General features: G+C 38.0%; 1 protein-coding gene across 3 annotated transcripts in view; it reads right to left on the bottom strand.

Moving 5' to 3' along the window:
- The window catches only part of FAM120B (family with sequence similarity 120 member B), a 118214-nt gene extending 97474 nt beyond the window's left edge, over positions 1-20740 (bottom strand). For 2 of the 3 annotated variants that reach the window (XM_020972024.1, XM_020972023.1), the window contains exons 1-3: positions 20634-20740; positions 10582-11616; positions 3361-3541 (exon numbers count right to left, since the gene is read on the bottom strand). In XM_020972024.1, coding sequence (XP_020827683.1) covers positions 3361-3541; positions 10582-11595 — 1195 coding nt within the window. In that variant the 5' untranslated portion in view covers positions 11596-11616; positions 20634-20740. Of the gene's footprint in view, positions 1-3360; positions 3542-9860; positions 10367-10581; positions 11617-20633 lie in introns of those variants that run through there. The other variant, XM_078155029.1, reaches the window with a different exon arrangement.
- Positions 20741-23005: the final 2265 nt, after the last annotated feature.

The raw sequence follows: 23005 nt of genomic DNA on the forward strand, positions 1-23005 counted from the left end.
AGATGAAGAAACTGAGATCCAGTGAAGTAAAGGGACTGTCCCAGTCACATAGCTAGTAAGTATGAGAGGCAGGATACAAACCCAAATCCACCATGCTTTCTAGCACAACCTCTCTAAAAACATCATTTCTTCACAAATATAATTAGTAATTATAACATTAAGACTTAGTATAAACAAAGAGTACTTAAGAAACAATGTGAACAAGCAACAATTATGAACTCATACCAGCAATAATTTATTTTCAAAGCATGGTATGCTGGAAGTCAAAAGCAACGAGAGAATAATTTATAGAATCTTTAAGAGCTGGAAGGACCAAACAGGACCTAGGAAGGCAATGGCCAATTTAGAAAGGAAGGACATTAATAAAAAATGTTTTTTCCTAAACTTTCAGAACTTGTAATAACCTACACAGTACAAAGAAGAATGGAATAGGATGGAAAAATAGAGTTGGGTGAATCCTTTAATGAAGTATTTGCAAAAAAGGATAGATTCTCAAATCAAAGAGGCTGAGAGGGTGTGAATAACTTGGGAGATGCACCAGTGGAAGAAGCACCCACACTACTGACACTGAAGTCTGTCCCCAAAAGAATTTATATTCACAAAGAACAAAAAATATAAAGTAAAAAAAATCTCAGCTAACCTCATAAAATATTTTAAATCAAAATTATTATTTTCATTCTATTTAAGGAAATGTTCTGATAAGAAATTTTTCTTGACAAAGATCACATCATTTTTTTAATTAATACGGTCTATTCTCAATTATGCACAGGAAGGCACAGATGACCTGCAAGAACAGAAGTCAAAAGCAATATAAATATTTTCTGCATTTCATTATATGAATTATTTTAAAGATCAGTATTACTTTCCTTGTTATGTTTTGGTGAGGGTAAACATTAAAAGACTTTGAATTTCATGGGCATTGGGAAAAGTGTTTGGGAAACCTGGGTAATACAAGGAATCAAGGCGAAGATTTAAAAGGTGGCTCCAGAAAACCAATAAACAGATATTCAAGAGTTGACTATACTTAGATATTTCTAACATCACCACCTCTCGATTTGCTAACATTTTTTTTCTGGTTATAATATCTGTACTACACAATATTGGTACACTTCAACAAGAGCAACTGTTAGTTCACATCCTATGGAGGAAGGATTCTTAACCTGGGACTGATTTTAGGGTTCTGTAGATTTGGATGTGGGAAAAAAAATACATCTTTATTTCTACTAACCTCTGACTTAAATTGAGCATTTCCTTCAATTATGGATGTAAGCAACAAGCACTACTCTGAGAAATGGTCCACACTGCTAAAGGGATCTGACACAAAAAAGATAAAGAAACCCTGTTATAGAGGACTCTCTCTTCAATACTGAAATACAGGTTTCTTAGGCCACACTCCACATAAAAACCAACTGTCACAAATTTACCATGTGGTACTAATCAGTGTCTGTATTAGCACCAAGGCTTTGAATTGGAGGTAGATTCCGGGTTACTAGAAGTATGGCTGGCTCCAAACACAGGGTGTTTCTGAGCTTCTTTTGCCCTAACTTCACCCTTTAAACTATGGCTATTGGGCCTTAGTCAACATAAGTGGTTACCATCACATTTACCATCACCATTCCTGGAGATATTCCTTATTCTCCTTTCTAGTACATGAAAGGTGAGAGAAATTAATATACTATTATATGAATAACTAATTATTAATTTGTGACCTACTCTTTTCCTTTCATTTCTGTTAAAACCCAATTCCTGAAAAGGTCAGTCAATCTTTGAAGGGCATAGCTGAGTGATGAGATTTGCTCCTAGACTTCAAGGCTTATGCTTGTTGGATAGGACCCCAACAACTGGAAGACCTAATTTCTATTTAGTTTGGGCGATACTTTGCCTGAGGGAGGAACCTCTGTCCTTGATTACTTCCATTACAGTGCAGGCCCACAGGGGTGGAGAACCTATGGCTTCGCAGCCACATGTGGCCCTCTAGGTCCTCAAGTGAGGCCCTTGGACTGAATCCAAACTTCATAAAATCTCCTTCATAAAAGATTTGTTCTGTAAAACTTGTACTCAGTCAAAAGGCTGCCCCCAGGGACTTAGAAGGCCAAATGTGGCCTCAAGGCCACAGGTTCCCTACCGCTGGAAAGGGCAACCCCGCTCATGAAGGAGAAAAGTAGACCGAGAGGTCTGAATGGAAATGGCTTCCCTGCCCAGATACCTTGAGGCTACTGAGTTTCATGACCAAGCCACGTTCTCAGTAGGAAAAGATGAAGACTTTTAGCCCATCTCTTCATTAAATGTCCACTATCAGGGTTGATTTTCATTGTTAGGAGAGTTCCCTTTCAGAAGGAATTTAAGGTTTTTCAGGGTCCCCTTGAGGTCTTTGGTTACTGAGAGAAATCACTGACCATCAATTTATTGATTGCTGGATGGCCTAATTAAGAAATCGTTTATTAATTAACCAAAAGCTCCCTCTCTCAGGGTTTTAATTCATCACAAAGGATTGTGGAATTTAATTATATGAAATATTGAGAATATTTTAATCTTCACTGACATATATGTGTGTCTCTATATAGCATATATAGAGAGATACATGTACATATATATGGAGACAGAGAGAGACAGACAGACAGAAAGAGGCAGGCATTATTTTTTTTTGTTTTTTCAGGCATTATTTTGTTAAAAAAAATTTGGCTGGATTTGTGATGATACCGGTATGGGACAGACACTGTCTTTGAGGCACTCTACTAAGGCAGAACTGCCTTTGCTCTCCAACTTTCCATCTTGGAGACTCATACCCAGGAAGCTAAAAGGCTGAGTGACTTGTCCTGGGTCATACAGAGGAGCTGGGCTGGGGGCAGTGGAGATAGCGAAAATACTATGAGACCCCAGAGAGATCCGGGATAGAATCCCATCTCTGATATTGTTAATTAAAAAAAAAAAAAGGCAATTCCTCTAAGTGGCCTTGAGAAGAAAAAAAATTGCCAGTATTTCGCAAAATTATTTTATAAAAATATTTTAGTTGAGACTAAAACGATATTGTCCCTTTAATAATAAACACATCTTGGGCTCTTAGAAGAGAAAAAAGATTTGATGTTTTTCAAAATTAATATCCTTTTAAAGGATGTAAATGTAACAGACTATAGGAAAAAATGTACTTCTCTTTAATGAATTTTGATTGCTTACTAATTATATGTAATGCCTTATAGCATTTATCCTAAATTTTATACAGATGTAAGCAATAATATCAGTGAAAAGATTTCACCAAAAATTAAACCCTATTTAATTGCCTCCATGTACTAAAAGAATGGACTAGAGTAAATCAGGCAAGCTTCTTAGACTTCAGCATTATGCAGTGCTACCAAGTCTTACCTTTACTGTCTTCCAACAAGAGTGAGTAAATATGCTGCCGAGCAGGACGGAAAATAAGTGCTTGGCCAGGGAGTTCTGGGTCAAATTCATCTTCCAGTGTGTTGCTGCATTCAATTTCTCCACTGCTAAGGATATTGTAGACCAGGTAGCTTTCAGCTTGGACATGTTGTTCCTTAGCTACCTGCTCGAAGTAAAACAAAACAAAGTTATTTCTCTTTTTGATAGATCTGTGGCCCAAAATCAGTCAGACATAATCCTGATATCCTGAAAAAAGCTGGGAACTTCAAAAGAGACTAATCAATCATTCAATCTTCAGGTCTCATTGACTGCAATATGAAGATTTTAATCTAGAAAGATGATTCCCTATAAAGGAGGTACCACCCCTTGCCAGGCATTTTCATGTTTCATTAGGAATAAGTTCACAGCTTGCTATACAAAATGTAGAGCCTCGAAGTCTCTGATTTGTGCACTGAAGATGTAAATGCTAGCAATTTTTGAGTATTATAAATGTTGTGAATGACAAATGGGTGTTTTTGTGTTATATAAAATAATATGGTGGTCCTGTTAAAGTTGATAGGTAGCTGCAGATGAGTTATAAGGACATTTGAGTGCATTCTCCCTCTACTAAGCCTAGACAAAATGCAAAGTCTAATTCACTGGTACTATTTCTTCACAGCAAGAAAGTGAGACTAGTAATTTGAAGGTCAGCAATATGTAAAAATAGATTTTAAAGTTATTTTAATCCATTATCATATTGTGTTAACTTGATAATCTGACAAACTGAAGATGACCAAGAAATGGAAAATACTTTGACACAGATTTAAAAGACAGAAAAATTTTTAACAGGTTTTGTTTGTTGTTCTCTTTTCAGGGCACAATTACAAAATTTGTTTTCCTGTTTTGTCTTTTCTCATTGGCCTCATTTTAATTATTTCAAAAGAGACAAACATTTTTATTATTCCTCTTGGAAAAGCATAATTACTTGATAGGCTGGACACCAGCTAAAATTTCAGTTCTGGCTAACATAGCAAGAAATGTGATATTCTCTCGTGCTGCTGCAGAGAAGAGAGGATGTTAGTCTTCTACTTCATTTTAATCAACCAAATCTTAAATTCGACACGTACAAAATTGAACTCATCTTCCCTCCCAAATGCTCCTTACTGCCAAATTTCCTTATTATTGTCAAGGACACTAATATCCTCCTAGACACCGAGGATCACAATCTTGATGTCATTAACTCTTCTTTCTCTTACCTCCCCACCTCCATATCCAATCTGTTGCCAAAGGCTTGTCGATTTCACCTTGGCAACATCTCTTGAATCCTGGCATAGGCCCTTATCACCTCATGCTTAGACTATTGAAAAAGTCTGAGATGGGTCTATCAGCCATGAGTAGCTCTCCCTTCCCACTTCAGTTCACCCCTCTATTCAGCTGTCAAATTGATCTTCCTAAAGTACAAGTCTAATCATGTCACCACACCCAAACACCCCATCCCTACCCCCTAATAAACTCTAGTAGTTCCTATGACTTCTAGGATCAAACAGAAAATCATATTTAGTATTCAAAGCTCTTCATAATTGTCCCTCCACCCCAATCTCCTTACATTTTACACTCCACCACATATTCTTCTTCAATCCTCAAACAAGACCCTACATTTTTCAACTGGGCATTTTCACTGACTGTCCCACATGACTAGAATTCTCTCCCTTCCTCATCGCTGCCTCCTGGCTTCCTTCAAATCCTACTTAAATTCCACCTTCTAAAGAAGGCTTTTCCCAATTCCTCTTAATTCTAGTGCCTTTTTCCTCTACTGATTATTTCCAATTTATCCTGTATATAGTTTACTTGTTCATAATTACTTGCATGTTGTCTCCCTATTGAGAACTGTGAGCTTGAGGGCAGTGACCATCTTTTACTTTTCTTTGTATCCCCAATACCTGGATCACAGTCAGTGCTTAAAAAATGTCTATTGACCGACTCATCCAGGAAGATGTTTTTCATACCTGTCCTCAAATTTAGGTATATCAGATTTTGATGATGCAGATATTTTAACATAATCATTAAATTAAAAGAGGTGTAGAGAAAGGTAATGTTTGAGCTGCATCTTGAAGGGTGTAAGATTAGGTAAATTAAAAAGATATAAAATAGACTCAAAGAAATTTTGCAGGGTGAGCACTAATATCTTTGCTGATCAGGAAAGGGCTCTTGCAGGAGGTACCACTTGAGCTGATTTTGAATGATTATGGATCTCCATTAAGAGGCCCTGCAATGTTTCAGAGCTTAATGTTATAGCATGCTATCCAAAAGCAGCAACATGTGGAGGACATCAGCAATTATGCGGAATCCTTCTTCAATCTTGACTGCAGTGGATCTCCTCCCTGACAGTGTCAAACAGCTTTGGTGAGCAAACATCTCCCCAATCTTGTTTGTCTTTCAAGGAATACACGAGGGATTCTTTTTTGGAAGGCAGACTTTGAGGTGGTTTGTTCCCCTGAATAAATAAGTAAAAGGGTTCTTGTATTTTCTAACTCTTTCAGTCAATGTATGGTGGTACTATGGAATGTCTCTTTCAAAATCTTACCTTTTGTCTTCTAATATCCTCACCAAAGATGTCCTTGGGGCATGTGTGGATTATTTTCATAAGATTTTGTGGAGATAGGAAAGCAGGAATGTTAATGTATTCTCTGGACAGGATCTCAAGTGAAAAATTTATTACCTCTTCACTAAATGTCATGGCACAATGGAAAAAGTGCCAGTCTTAAGAGTCAGAAAAATGAAAACTGAGTCTCAACCTGTGTAACCATGGGGAAAATTGCTTAACTTCTCTAATTTTAGTTTTCTCATTTATAAAATGAGGAAGATGATTTTGGAAAAATTTGGAACTACACTTTGAAAAGTGACTAAACTGTCCATATCCTTTGACTCATTGATATTGGATGACATCTTCTAGGAACATCAGAGAGCAGGAAATAAATATATAAATATAAATATAAATATATATATATATATATACACATATATACATACATACATACACACACATATGTATATATATATATATATATATATATATACCTATTATGCAAAAACAACAAGGATAAAAAAAGACATAACATTTCAAACCGTAGAGTACGAATGTAATGGAATATAATTGAGCCGTAAGAAATGACAAATAGCAGAAATTTAGAGACACTTGGGCAAACTTGCATGAACATTTATAGAGACAAAGATTTTCCTCAGGACAACTCTATTAGGAGATAATAACGTACTTACTCTCCTTATTTTACAGATGAGGGCTGTGAGGTTCAAAGACGCTAATTGATTTGTCCATGGACACAGGTATTAAGTTTCAGAGCTATCATCAAACTCAGGTTTATTTGTTTATTGCTTCTAACTCTAGTGCTAGTTGCACTATGCTGTTATATCTTGTGTTTAATAGCCAGTTCACATTTCATATACTGTAAAAAAACTGATTACAAACACCAGCAATCCATCATAAAGGCACCAGCATCATCTTTATGGGTTAGTTCATCTCTATCCCCAGTTTTCCTGAAGAAAACGGTACCAGAAAGTGATCTAAATAATATAACTATGAGCTCTAAATGACTTAAAATAGAGTGATCCTAATTATTTTTCTGTAGGAAATCACAGAAGGCAGATTTATTTAATGATATTTATATCTCCTCCTCCCCTCTATGTGTTGAATAACACAAAATTTTTTATATTACGGTATCAATGGGAAAGTTTTAGGAAAACTTATATAGCCTCTGAATTAGACCCCAGTTAAATTGTAAATGAAGTAATTTTGTTGAATTCTTAATTCAACAAATATTTAGAGTCTTATTATATGCAAGGAATGTGAACATTTATTTCTTGTTTGATTAACAGACTGCATGGAAAAGTTGGTGTTCAATTCATCAATATATTGTATTATATTCTAATATATAAGATATATTGTAATATATATTGTATCTGTAATATAAATCTAGATCCAAAACATTTTCAGTCTTTGAAGAATTTTATCATCATTATAATTTATTTTGCTAAGCAACTTCTAAGAGCAGGCCATTGTTCTTGTAGCTACAGATTCACTGTGGTCTGAAATTATTCTTGCTGTGAAACACCAGCAAAGAACAAGGTCAAAGAGGGAGAAAGAGACAGTACCTCTTTAATAAATGCTCCAAGAATAAGTAATATGTGATAGTTTATTATACCTTCTCCCTATTGCAAATCTTTTGATTTAAATCTCCAATTCTTCCCTCTCCTTCACCTCTTATATCCAGTTAGTTATCAAGTTCTGTCAATTATGCTTCCACAATATCTTTACTATCCTACCCCTTCTCTCCATTCATACAAACATCTCAGTTCAGGCACTCATCATCTCTCTCCTTGACCAAAGCAGTAGCTTAATTGGCTTCCCTGCTTCCAGGACCTCCCCTCTCTAACATCCACAAAGCTGGCAAATTAATATCCTTAAAGCACAGATCTGAACATATGTTCAGTCATGGGTGCCACAGTTTAAGAAAGACATTAATTAGCTGGAGAGTGTCCAAGAGGGTGACAAGAATGGTGAAAGGCCTTAAGTCCATTTCATATGAGGCTTAGTTGAAGACTTAGAGGGGACAAGAAAGCTGCCTTAAAGCATCTGAAGGACTGTTGTCACAGGGAAGAGGCATTAGATAGGTTCTGTTTTTGCCCCAGAGGGCAGCACCAGGAGAGTGGGCAAAAGTGGCCAAAAGGCAAACTTGGAATGGAAATTAGGAAAACCTTCCTAATAATGAGGGCTGTCCAAAAGCAGATTTGGGCTGTCTCTCCAGTGGTAGTAAGATGCCCCTCGTGGAGTCCCTCAAACAGAGGCTGAACACTTGCTCGGCATTTCTTAGTGGGGATATTTTTTTGGTATGTGTTGGACTAGCCATCAGGGCTCCTTCCAGATCTCAAGTTCTGTGATTCTAAGACACTTCTTTGTTCTAAGGGCAAGTCACTATTAGATCTAGGATACAACATAAACTCTTTGTTTACCATCCTTTCCACTACTTCACACTACTCCTCTTTATCTGCTCTACATTCCAGCCCAAAGAGTCTATTTTTCCCTGTATACAACACTCAATCTCCTGCCTCCATGCCTTTGTACACAGTACACTCCAAGCTAGGAATGCTTCCCCTCCTCACCTCCATCTATTGGAATCCCTCACTCCAATGCTCAATGCCACCTTCTATACATGGCCTTGATCACCCCAGTAGTCAAGGTTCATCCTCACCAAAGCATTTTGTATGTTTTGTCTTTACTTATCTTTGTCCATGCTGTTTCTCACAGGAGGAAGTAAGCTCCTTGAGGACAGGGATGTTTTTATTTTTGTTTGTATCCCCACTGGCAATACCAGTACCCAGTACATACAGTGTGCTAATAAATAAATGCTTGTTGAATTGAATTGTTGCCTATTCTGCTAATATTGAGGTCCCTTATTTATCCTCCTCTCTACCTCAAAACATTTCTGTCTCTATACCAATTCTCTGATCTTATCTCAGAGGAAAAGATATCTTTGCCTTTTTTTCTAAAATCTTTTCATCTATATTCTGTCTCATTCCCCTTCAGCTTCTTACAGAACTTGTCTCTCCCCTGATTCTCCCCCACCATCTTCAAACTCCCTCTACCCATTTCTTCCCCTCTGCCTACAAACAAATACACGTCTCCCTATCTTAACCAAAACTCTCACTTGCTCTTGCAGCTACCACCTCTCAAGTGTTTACTTCCTTCCTTCCACTGCCAAACATTTTAGATATGTGGTCTGTACCCACTGCATGCATTTCCTCAGTTCCTCCTTGTTTCTTAATTTCCTACAATCTGACCTTCAACCCACTATGCTAATGAAACTGCACCCTCAAAGATCGGCAATGATTTCCTAATTGCCAAACCCAATGTTTTTGCTCCCTCAGACCTCACTCTCATTCTTATCACCACATGCCATCCCCTTCATCTGTAAACTTTCTAATCCCTTAATGGTATTACATGATATGATTCTGGTTGCTCCCTACCTCCATGAAAACCCTTTTTATCATTTTCTCTTCTATCTCCTGACCGTTAAATGTGACCATTTTCCAAATTCAGTTCTTAACCCTCTGCTATTCTGCTGTCTGTAGCCTATTTTTTGGAGGTATCATTCACCTCTACAAGCCTCAAGAATCTTTATTCAGATAATTCTCAAATTTGTATTTCTAGCCCTATCCTCTTTCTTGACCTCCAGTACTCCATCTTCAAATGTTTATCGAAGAGTTCCTACTGGACATTCTGCTGGCACCTTAAACCTGACAAAACCAAACAAATTATCCTTCTCAAACAGCTTCATCTACCTTTCTTCTTTCTTGCATACTTAAATTCCTCCTGGACCCTTTCTCTCACCACCTAGTTACCTAATCAGTTACCATTCCCTTCTAATTCTTCTTCTGTAATGTCTTCCATATCCCAGTTTAGGCCCTCACATCTGAACTATAGCTATTACCTTATTCCATCCCATCTTCTGGCCTCTGGTATCTCCCTTCCTAGGCCACCAAGCACAACATCAGTATCTTCTGAAAACATCACTTTCTTCAAGGAACTCCTCTCAACAAGGGCCTTCAAGGTTTCCCATTACCTGCAGAATAAATGCCAAACATCTAGCCTGACTTTCAACACCCTATATATACTCTCATCCCAAACTACTTTTCCAACCTATCTTTATAGCTCCCCTACAAAAATTCGAACTCAAAATTCCCCTGGGGAACCTAAATTGTTCTCTTCACTGTTCCTCAAACATGTCTAGTGAATTTTGGCCTCTTTACTTTTCACTCATACTATACTCCCTCCCTGGAATCCATCCTCTGTCTATTCAAATTCCACCTATCCACTCATCCTAAAAGTTGAAGTCCTATCTCATCAAGAAGATTTTCCTGCCCATAACAGCCCAAGGTGATAGCTGCCTCTATGGAAGTACTATTTTCTAAACCATTCTGCATTATTAAATACTACCCTGTAGTTTTAATTAAACATTACATGTGCATTTATCTCATCTTTCTAACAAAACTTTAAGGTCTTTGAGGGCACAGACCTTACTTTTGTGTGTATCTCTCCCACCCTTAAAGGACCCAAAACATTGCCTTGAACATGGCAGTTATACAATAAATATTTTTAGAATGACATTTTTTGTCACCATGTATTAAATTTGGGTGAGTATATCCAAGTACCTGCAAAATCTCTGGGTCTGAACACATGATTACTTCTTGCTTGTCTGATGTTTCCAAGTTGGGTATCCGGAGAAGCCAGGGAGATTGCTGCCCTGGAAGGAGATAGGATGCCATCCCTCTACAAAACACAGTTTTATTTTGTCCCAAAGGTAACATCTCTTCCAGGTCTTTCACCCCCTGCTGCAAGTGGAGTACTCTAGTTATGTAGTCTGCCACAGCTAGGATTGTGTTAGTTCTCCTGTCGTTGTTCTGTTTAGCAGAGGAATAACCAGACAGGCATTTTTGCCGAAAACTTTCCAACATGCCTTCTGGAACTGTATCATTGCCCAGTAGGCAGGCCAAGAGAGGAAGATCTGTTATGTTGAGACCCAGGCTACGGCAAAGGCTCTCTCTTGAGAACATAACAGTAACAAGACGGTCAAGGTGGAGCTTACTAATAGAAAAGTAAGGGCATGTATTAAAGATGAGATAGTCAGTATCTTCTCCCAGAATTCCCAGGCAGTTATTTTGGAGACCATAAGAAGCCACTTCATAGTCTGCCTCTTGTAATGAACAAATAGTTTCCTGACCCAGAGATTTTAAAGCAAAACGTGTAAATGTGGCCAGCCCAGAGGGAATGAAAAACATATCTCTGCCTGGTTGCTTCCTATGGGTCTTCATGAACTGAAAGATTCTAGATATCTCCTTGTTGTTTCTGAGTCTCCGTTTCACCCATTCATGTCTCTTTTTCTGCTCTACCACACCATCAAAGAAGAATACCAATTTGATGCCTGCTGTAGTAAATGCTTTAATGAAATCTTCTAAGACAGAAAGGTATTCCAGCCACTGGCCACCACAAACCCAAGATTCTGGTGTATACCAATGTCTCAGACAACACATGGCATCAACAACAATTACAGGAGTGCACCCAGGTTGGTGAATTTGGTATTCTTCTGCCATTTCTTTCAAACTTACTACTGTACATACACTGGGACAGGCATTTGCCACAAATCCATGTAAACCTCTCACACCCATTGTTGAAGTCGTGATATTAATCTGAAAATAAAAATAAATATGATTAATTATTCATTTTCTTAATGTACCCCCCAAAAGTATCTTTCAAGTCAAATGCACAATAATATACAATCTATATATACAAAGTTCATCTTCTGCTGAAGGCTAGCTTTACCTCAGCAAAAATATGTACTGGTTTAGAGCTTTGGGAGGTTTCAGATAGAAAGTGAAGAATACCATATTAACTGGAATACAGCTGGAATTAACCAAATATAGCTATTCAAGCTCAAAACTTCACTAACACCCTCTATAATTACTTGGGTTGGAATTCAGGAAGGACAATGGTAATCATTTAAGATCTCCATTAAGGCTATTGCTTCAACAAATTCTTAAGCCAAAAACCAGAATAGTTTTTCCAAAAAGTCAATCTCTCAATTTTGGGCATTTTGAATAGAAACAGTGAATTTTTAAAAAGCCACTTGGCCAAGTGAATATAAGATCATAGATCTTAAACTAAAAGGACCTCAGAGGCTACCTATTCCTCATTTTACAGATGAGGAAATTAAGATCAAAAGACATTAAATGACTTCCCCAAGGTCACAGAGGTAAGTGATCCTCAGAAGTGGAATATGAACCCCAGTCCTCTGAATTTAGAGTCAGTGCTATTTCCATTTCCCATAAAATAACAGTTTAAGAGAACCTAACTTATATGGAAAATTAGTCCACTGTTTGTTTGTTTTTTCCATTTTAGAAAACAAAACAAAACAAAACTTGAAATTCAGCATTTGAGAAAAAAATTTAAGCATACCATTCACTACATACATTCAATCAGATAATAATGGTCCATCAATAATCAGAAAATGTACTACTAACATTTTTATTCTCAATCTAATGATTATTTGATTAAGGATTAGGTCACCCTTAGGGGCTCTCATCATATCAAAAAGATGTTTTTTAGAACAATACTTAGGAACCAAAGAATAAATCCAGCTACATTTTATAACTTTGCTAAGTACAGTAAAAACTGTTTTGATATGCTAATAGTTCCTAAGAAGAAGAGCAACTAACAGTTAAATAAGCCACTGAGTTAAGCAAAGGTGCCAAAAGGAAAATGTTAACTATTATCCATGACATATAAGCAAAGGCATGAATAAGTTCTTGACATTAACAGTGTGTAATAAATCTCAGCAATGATGACAATATGATACTTTGTACTTAGTATATTTCTTTCAAAACCTGAAAGTATATCAGAATCTCAACATAACAGTTTCATGTTAACATATATATGTACATATACATGTGTGTATATATCTACCTATACACACATACACATACATACTTGTATAACTAAATTCCCTATGTGGCAGAATATAGTATAAGAAGATGTCAGATTTTATCGAAGTGTACTACATTGTACAATAACCTCACATATAAACTGAGAAAGGTGTTATTTTCATTTAAGAAGGGATGCAGGGACCATAAGGAAATTATTAAGTGAATTAGTCTGTGTGAGAACAGAAAACAGTCATCTGGTTTCTCGAGTCGAATCACATAAACTTAATCTATTTCTAATAAATAGACAAAAGTTATAGTAGTTGAATGTTCGCAAATCTGGATTCTGACTCTTATTGCTTCCTACCCATTCCAACATGTGGAGTCTCTCTCAAGGAAATGGGATGGCCTCAAACAGAGCATGAAGCCATAGGAATCTGGCCCCTATTATAACTATGAAGCTTATCCTGCTCCCATAGTTACTTGGCAGTGATGCTTAAGATGCAAATGAAGCCAACACAAACACTGTGGAGATAAATTTGGGAGATGGAGCAAAAATAAAACCCTCACTCACTCCCACCTTTTAGAGAAACACTGGCTCTCATTTGGGCTGTAGATTCTGTCACATTTGGGTTGGCTGCCTTTCTTCACTAATAAAGGGATTTTTGTTTCAAGTATTTTCTACTGAAAACTGCAAGTGACAACACTGAATTTCTGAAAACATTCTCCTCTTTATTTTGCAAGGAGACAGGCTCAGTCTTTTGCTTTGATTTTATTCAAATGTTTTCCTCCTTTCTCAACCCAGTGAAAAAATTCACTGAATGTTTTAATTAAGCAGGTACAAGTTTTTCCTGTCTTTCACACTGCTGATTTCTCACATTTTGAATCACAAATTACTTCGGGAGTGTTACATTACAATGTGCTCTACAGTGGCATTTAAAAAGAAAAATTTGGATAGGAAAGGGTTGGGAACTTGGGACATTAAAGAGTGGCTTTGGGTATTTGGGCTCCTCCAAAGCTTTAAAAATATTGGCCCCCTTCATCCTTTAAGTGCAGTTTCCAAACACCAACTTTTATGTTGTGGGAAATGAAATGTTTAAGATGATAGACAAAAACCGTGGCTATTACTGCTGCCAAAAAAGATACGCTCTCTTTTTTAAGCCTTTCACTACCACAGGCAAACCACTTGGGCTTTGCTCTTGCATACGCCAGACATGCTAGTAAATTTGGCATGACAATGTACATACATGTACACCCACTGATATATACATATATATATGTATGTATACATATGTATATGCAGTTACCGTAGAAATGGCTGAGGACTGACGTCTAACAAGTGGCAGAGTAAATGAAATACTGTTTCTTGTTTATTTTATCCTGTTCTAATGAATAAACATTCCATGGAAAAAAATTCTATGGGAAGCAAGATAGTGTAGTGCAGGTGTGGGGAACCTGTCTCCGAGTCAGAAAGACTTTAGTTAAAGTCTCATGTCTGACACATATTGTACATATATGCATAGGCTCCCTCAGATTGTAAGCTCCTTGAGGCCGGAACTATATTTTGCCTCTGCTTAGTACTTAGCAAAGTGCCTGGTTATGTAGTGGGCACTTAATATATGTTTACTGATTGCCTGGTACAAGCTGTGTGACCCTGAACAAGTTATTTAACTCTCAGTACTCTAGGCAACTCTTAAACTTCCAGCTGTCACCTTAAACTTGAAGATAAATTGCAGAGAAGGTACTGATTTGAATTAGTAGAGGAATAGTTCCCTTTGCCAATGAAATCACAGGTCCAGTTTGTTTTTTATAGATAATTTTAGTGCCATGAGTAAAACAGTCCTTTAAGGGATACCTGGGGGATACTACTGAATAGAACTCTGGAAATCTTTGGAGGGAAAACTCCCAAACCCAGAAAACTATGACTCATTAGGATCAAAAGATGCTGTTAGAAAGATGGCTAGAGAGTAACCATGAATAAACCATAAGGTCACAGCATTTTGGAGACGGCATCTAAGATCTCAATCATTACATTAATCTTCTCATTTCAGACACGAAGAAACTAAGGCCTGATAGGCTAAGTGACCTGAATAAAATGAGAGAACTAATTAGAGAAGAACCAAACAATTCAGAAACACTTATCTAGAAAAATTTCATAAATAGTTTAAAATGAGCCAATCTTTTTGAGTTTCCATATATTATTTAGAAAAGAAGCTCTTAACAAGGGATATATAGATATATCTCAGGGAGGGCTGAGAACATTAAAAAATGTTTTTGACAACTGTGTTTCAATATAAGTGGTTTCTTTTGTAATTTTGTTTTATTTTATGCATTTAGAAAACAATATTCTGAGAAAGGGTCCACAGACTTCACCAGACTGCCAAAAGAGTACATGACACAAAAGTAATTTAGAAGAATTTAAGAAAAATAGTATGGTCAATCTGAGTTATTCTAGAAGCTGGCATTAGAGATATTCACCACCTAAAGAGTGGACTGGTGCCCGCAGAGCTACAGGTATATGAGCAGACAGTAAAAGTGAAAAGATGGGCACTTAATAGACCTAATGAGCCCTAGTTGGAAAGAACTGGTATAAACAGTGAAACACTCAAAACTGCATGTGCTTATTTTATTAAAACACATATATTCATTAGTGATTAAAATAACCAGAATATTGCTCTTATAGTTAAGTAAAATGTTTTACATATGTGTATATATATATACATACACACACACACATATATATTTCTTTCTTTCTTTGCTGGTCATAACAATCCAACTCATATTGTGGCAAAAATATTTCCAAATATTTACATCAAAATGTTTCTCCCAATGGTTTCACAAAGGTGTTTCAATTAATTTTGCCATTATCTCAGAAAACAATAGTGACTGTATTCTGTTGACAAAAATAGCTAAATAAATTTGAAATTAAAGTTGTTATCTAGCTCTAAAAGGTAAAACAAAACATTTTTCTCTCCCTCCAAGGCCCCAACTCTTCAATTATAATAAATTTAACCTTATTTCCTGATCTAACTCAGGTTATCCCACTCCTCATCAAGGTCTTTCTCCTATGGACTGGATCCCATTCTATGACCTTGCTAATATAGTCATTCTTCCTCTCCCATTCAGCTTTAACCTCTTCTCTTCTGGTTCTGTTTCATCTGTTTGCAACCTTAGGTTCAGGTCTTCCTAAACCTAAAAAAAGTCCTTCTTTTGATTATTCTACTCCTTTGGGTGCATCTCCCCTCTACCCTACCTGTCATTGCCAAACACATATGTATCCAAGACCTCCATTTCTTTCTTACTATTCACCCACTCCTTAAATTCTTGCAATGATTTGTCTTCCATTCTCATCAGTCTACAAAAACTGCTATCTCAAAGATCACCAATGACTTTACTGCCAAATTCAAAGGTTTTTTTTCAGTCCTGACTATCCTTGACTTCACTGCAACATTTGATCACGCTGGCCACTCTCCTTCCTTTTTCATTTTAGCCCTTCTTAGCTTTAGTGACAATACATACAGCTCTAATTCTACCTTATGATACTCAACACTTCTGCTTTTCTCTTTAATTGCTCTTTTCCTCTTTCTAAAATTTAACATTAGTGTCACTCAAGGTTCTGCCTGTCTCGGCCTTATTATATTCTCTCACTATACTTCCTCCCCTCCCAGCCCACCAGCAATCCTTCCCATTCCCACAGCTTTAGCTATTACCTTTATTTATGCTCATGACTCCAGATCTCTACCTCTAGTTTGGACCTTACTCCTGAGCTATATTTTCAAATGCTTAACAGACTCAGTCAATGCAACAAGCATTTATTAATGCTTATTATGTGCCAAACACTATAATAAGTCCTAGGATATATAGAAAGGCCAAATGAAAAAACAAACCAGTTAAGAAACATAATGAGAGAGACATGTAAATAACTAGGTATATAACTATATACAAAGTAGATGGAAGGAAGTATGAAAGGGGATGGCATTTGAAGCTGATAGGACTGGGAAAGGCCTCTTGCAGAAGGTGGGCTTTAAGCTGAACCTTGAGGAAAAGCAGGGAAACTAAGCAGCAGAGATAAGGGGACAGAACATTGCAGACATGGGAGACAGCTACTAAAAGACACAGAGATAAGAAATAGAGTATTGTGCTTGAAGAATAGTAAGTAGAGTAGTGAAGCTGTATCATACAGAACATATAAAAAAATTAAGTGTAAGAAATTATCCAAAAACAAACCAAATTACATTCAATATAATTCTGTATATAAAGGTGTGGATGATTTGGAACTTAGGACTGAGACCACAAAGGCAACTCCAAGAGTGCCCTAGGAGAAGAATCATTCCTGGTGGTGAAAATTGAAAGACTCAGAAGGGCCAACTTCTGCTACTCCACTTTTTGAGATGGTGAGAGCCAGAAAAAGAGGCAGTAAGTAAAGGAAGAGAGTGATGGAAGACATTTGACTAAAACAAGAGATATCTTTTGGAAAGATTTCAAACGAGAAATGGTTGAGTTTCTTAAATTTTGTCATCCTGAACAACTCATACACCTAGGATTCTAGATAACCAAAGTTTTACTATCTTTACACAAAGGCCTTCAAAATAATTTACACAGAACTCCTTCATAATACTGGTGTTCGAGGATCAAATTAACATGCCTTTCTGCCTCTGAATTTTTTATTCACATCTTTTCCTCCACTTTGAATGCCCTTCCCTGACAATTCCGCATCAAAATCCTCCTCATCCTACAAGGTCCAAGCTCCACCTTAATAAATATATTGATATAACAAGTTTTTACCACGTGTGCTTATGTTCTGGGGAACACAGCAGTAGCATCTACATTTGGAGTCACAAAATTCCGGGTTTGAGTCCTGGCTCTGAAACTTACTAGTTATGTAACCTTAAATTGTTACTTAACCTCTCTAAGTTTGTTTCCTCATCTGTAAAACTAAGACGGTCATATACACTGTGTACACCTTTCTTGGACGATCATTATAAGGATCCAATATCATCATGTGGCAAAGTACTTTGTAAACCATAAGGCACTATATCAAGGTTAGTTTTGATGATAAAGATGATGATCTGAGACACAGGCAATTATAATTATCTGTATTATAATGGGCTATAATTAAAATAGGTTCTATGTTTTTTATAACACTTAGTACACCTTAGAGGAAAAACCAGGAACTGGTTTTAACTTCCCAGTTCCTGCCCTGATGACAGTATACAATTTTCAGCTGCTCACACAATCTCTCTCTCTCTCTCTCTCTCTCTCTCTCTCTCTCTCTCTCTCACACACACACACAATTGCTTCTCAGAATTGGAGGATTCTAAGTGTCCCTCAGTTATAAAGTTCTTTAAAACATACTTATGTTATCAAATGTTTATTCTTAAGTAGGTGTTGACATTTACACTGTATACATCTTTATGTGCATAATTTTTGTGTTGTCCTCTCATATTTTACCTATTATTTCACAAAAACACTGGCATATAAAAATGAAATGAAATGAAAAGTCATTTTACACTTCTGCTTTTTGTACTTCTATAAAACTAAACTGCCAACATTTGGGTAGTCCCATTTTCAATTTAAACCAAATATGTACTTACTAAAATGAATTATAACATATAAAGCTAGTTTCCAGAAAAATGTAAGCTCTCTGGGGAAAGGGGCTGACTTTTGCCTTTCTTTAAAATCCCAGTGCTTGGAACATAGTAGGCACTTAATGAGTGCTAGTTGACTGACTTTTTCTATTTGATAAACTATCATTTTACTGATCTTTACTTGAGGGAGGTAGCAACCCAGTAATGAAACAATGCTAATAAGGTTATTTCACCAGCAAAGGAGTTCCCTCAACTCACTTCCCTCTGAGATGACCTCCCATTTACACTGTATAACACATGTGCATAATTTTTGTGTGTTGTCTCCACCATTAGAAAGTGAGCTCCATGAGAAGGGCTGTGTTTTTGTATTTGAATCCCTGCGTCCCCTTCAGACAGTGGCTGTCACATAAGTCGACTGACTAAACTTTTCAACCTGATAAACATAATACTGCCAAAAGCTGTGAAAATAACTGGTTTTGTTCTCAAAGTCAGAAATCCAAGCTATTATTAACTAAATGAAAAAATGCTCCAAATCGCTAACAATCAGAGGAATATAGATTAAAGCAACTTGAAGATTCTATTTCACACTCATAAGGTTAATGAAGTTGACAAAAAAAGGAACTGAGAAATGATAGAGGGGCTGCAGGAAAACTGGTACATTAACACACTGCTGGTGGAGCTGTGGATTGGTCTGGACGTTCTGGAAAGGAATTTGGAACTACGCCTCAAAAGTTACTAAACTGTGAATGCTTTTAAACCAAACAATACCACTCCTATGTCTGTACCCCCAAAGAGGTTGAAGAAAGAAGAATTTGGGGATGGCTAAACAAATTCTGGTATATGAATATCTGGAATACTACTGTGTTATAAAAAGTGATGAAGGGGATAGTTTCAGAGAAATCTGGGAAGACCTGAATGACCTGATGTCAAAGTAAAGTGAGCAGAGCAGGAGAATAATTTATACAATAACACCATTGAAAAGAAAATTTTCAAAGACTTAAAAACTTGAATTAACTCGATGACCAATCACAATTCCATTAGACCTACGATGAAACATGATTATTACCTCCCGATAGACAAGACACAGGGTGCAAACTGAGAAGTATTTTTTTGGACATGGTCAATTTGGGAATTTATTTTGCTTGACTGTCATGAGGGTTTTCTTTTTCTTTTTAAATGAGATGAGGGAGAAAATAGATTTGTGTTCAAATGAAAAAAAAATTAAATTAAAAAAAGGAAATGTCTGGTTTCCAATCTGCTTCAACTGGTACCCTGCTGCAACAATCTGCATGAACATAATAATGTTATCATCTCACTGGCTTTACCCATTTTAGTTATATGGGCACTGAAAAAAAGTTCTACAATAATGGAGTTCTACAATATAGATAATTACATAATTATAATTCTGGTATAGCACAAATCATCATCTTTATCATCATAACTAACATTTATATGGTGCATTATAGTTTACAAAGTACTTAGTTTACATTGTTTTATTTGATTCTTACCATAACCCTTCGAGATAGATAGCATACAAACAACAGACACGAAGAGGTGTTCTGGACAGGGAAAGACACACATATGTGGTAGCATCAGAGATGATTCAAGGACACAATTATGGGAGGGAGGGCAATGTTCTCAGGACACAAGGGGTATAGCTGTGGTAAGAAGGGGGTTAAGAGAACAGAAGTGGTGGATACTATAGATTTCCAGGTAAAAGACCTGGGTTCAAATCAAGCTCTATCATTGACGGCAATTCACTTCACCTCACTGACGGGCTGCAATTTCCAATAATTCCAAAACGCTACAGATCATAGTACACAGCAGGAGGGTGGAGCAAGGTCTAAGATAAGGAGGCAAGACATCTCATGTCAGAGATGGGGGAGTCAAAGGGCACAGCCGGGGAAAGGAAGGAGGTATTAAGAGAACATCGTTGTGACGGGGCAAAGGCGGGGATCAGGGGGGTCGGAGATGAGGCTCTCCGATACTCCCCCGGCCCCCAACACGGCTATGAGGGGTGAGGTGGGGAGGGTCGTCTTTAGGGAGATGGGAAGGGTGGGCTGGTGACGGAATTAGCACACGGCAGATCGTGAAGTTGACAGAGACATGGGAGGCGGAGGGAGACGCATGCACGGAAGGCCCACATGCAAAAGAGGGAAAACACCGCAGGGGAGCCAACCCACGGAGGCATGGCCCTACCTAGCGACAGCACCAGGGTCCAGTCTACGACTTACACCTCGCTCTCCCTCCCCAGGCTCCGCCGGGCCGGTTGAGCCTCCACTTCCACTTCCGCTTCCGCTCGGGGGAGCCCTCCTCCCCAGCCTCGCGCTCCGCGCTGGGACGCCGAGTGCGCAAGCGCAGCGGATGCTCGGTTCCCTTGGCAACGGGTTGCTCCCGCTAGGAGAAAGACGTGGGCCCAGAGACCCTTCTCGGGGACTCGGTGTCTGCTGCTTACGGGGACCAGTCGTCGGGTCCACTTTGACCTGGTTTACGCCAATCTTTGATGTCTTCGTAACTGAAAAGGAGAACCTTCCGGGGTTGTCGTTAGAGCTGTGGGCCAGGGAGAAGCTTCCATGTGAGACTGAGTTCAGGGGCTTCTTCCTGGCAGTCAGTCACTCCGTAAGCATTTATTAAGTGCTTACTTCGTTCCAGGCCTTATGCTAAGCTCTGGGATACAAATAAAGGTAAAAAAAAAAAGGCCATCCCTGACTTCAAGGCGATCACATCCTAACGGGGCAGAAAAGATGCAAAAAATTTTGTATAAACGAGATACATACAGGGCAAATTGGAAGTAATCTCCTAGGAGGACATGGAAAGGGTCTCGAAGAAGGTGGGATTTTCTTTTCCGACTATATAGTCTTGTTATCCGATAGGGCACTTTGTGCATCTGTTTCCCCTGGAGGTAAACCTTGGCATCTCAAACTCAACATAATAGCCAGCATTCATATAATACCTACTACCCGACTGAATGTTTTACAAATATTACCATTTAATCCTCACAACAATCCTGGGAGGTTGGTGCTATTATTGTTCTTATTTTGCCGTGAGGAAATGGAAGTTACTTGATTTGCTCAAAATTTCTTAAGAGGTGTCTGAGGTCACATTTGAACTCAGGTTTTTCTTACTGCAGACCCAGCACTTTACTTATCCTCTGTGCTACCTAGCTGCCTCATGTTCTAAACATATCCTATGTTACATATTAGTTAAAGTCCTGGTTAAGGTCCTAGACCAGGGATGGATAACCGTGGCCTCAAGGCCACATGTGGCCTTCTAGGTTCTTGAGTGCAGCCCTTTAACTGAATCCAAACTTCACAGAACAAATCCTTTTATTAAGGGGATTTGTTCTGTGAAGTTTGGATTCAGTTAAACGGCTGCCCTTGAGGATCTAGAGGGCCACATGTGGCCTTGCGACTGCAGGTTCCCCACTCAGGTCCTAGACATTAAATATCCTAAACAGAACTCTTACCCCAAGCCTTACTTCTTCCAAACTGCTAAAATAGATCTTGAGAGTGAGAAGGGACTTTAGGGATAATTTAGTCTATTTTTAAAGCCAAACCTGTTCCAGGTTTTGAGAAGTAAAGTGAATTGTCTAAGGTGAAGTACTGGACAGTAGCAGAGCTGAAGCCTTAGGTATTATAACTATCTACTTCCCCTACCTCCCAGTGTTTTGAGACCTCTCCTTGCTTGCTGTGATTTGAATCTAAAACTTAATACGAATTCATGTAGCCATCTGAGAAGCACTACAGCTTTTGACACTGTCCATCACCATGTCTTTTGTATACTCTTTCCTTTCCAGGCTTTCATGACACTGTTCTGCCTCTGGTTCTCTTTCTGCCTAACAGTTCCTTCTCAATCTCCTTTGCTACATCTTCATCTCAAACTCTCTTACTAACTTTGGATATCCCCCCTAGGCTATGTCCTTAGCTGTCTTCTGTTTTCCCATTATACTATTTCACTTGGTAATCTCATCAGCTCCTATGGGTTCAATGATTATCTCTATGCATATGATTAGCATACACACCTTTATACATATGTATGTATATGTATATGTATATGTGTGTGTATATATGTGTGTGCATATATGTGTGTGTGTGTGTGTGTGTGTGTATATATCCCGCCCTAACCTCTCTCCTGAGTGTCAGACACAGCATCAAACTACCTTTTTGACCTTTCAAATCAGATGTCTGGTGGGCATCTCAAACTCAGCATGTTTGAGAACTTTCCAAACAGAAATTTTCCCCTAAGCCCTGTCCTCCTCCCAACTTTTCTCCTAGTCACCCAGGCTCACAACTCTATGTCATCTTTAACTCCTCACTCACACCCTACATATCCAGTATGTTGTCAGATCTTGTCCTATGATTTTTAGCTTCACAACATCTCTTTTCTTCATTCACATAACTGCCACTCAAGGTCAGGCCCTCATTACCTCACCCAGACTACTTCAACAGTCTTCCGGTTATTCTCTCTCAAGTTTCTTCCACTCCAACCCAGCCTCCATTTGAATTGATTCTAGATTGATCTTCCCAAAAGCACAGGTCTGACCAGGTCCCACCCCCATCCCCCATTCAGTA

This window comes from Phascolarctos cinereus, unplaced genomic scaffold (assembly GCF_003287225.1).
Source record: "Phascolarctos cinereus isolate Bilbo 61053 unplaced genomic scaffold, phaCin_HiC Scaffold_5;HRSCAF=322, whole genome shotgun sequence".
Taxonomy (NCBI): Eukaryota; Metazoa; Chordata; class Mammalia; order Diprotodontia; family Phascolarctidae; genus Phascolarctos; species Phascolarctos cinereus.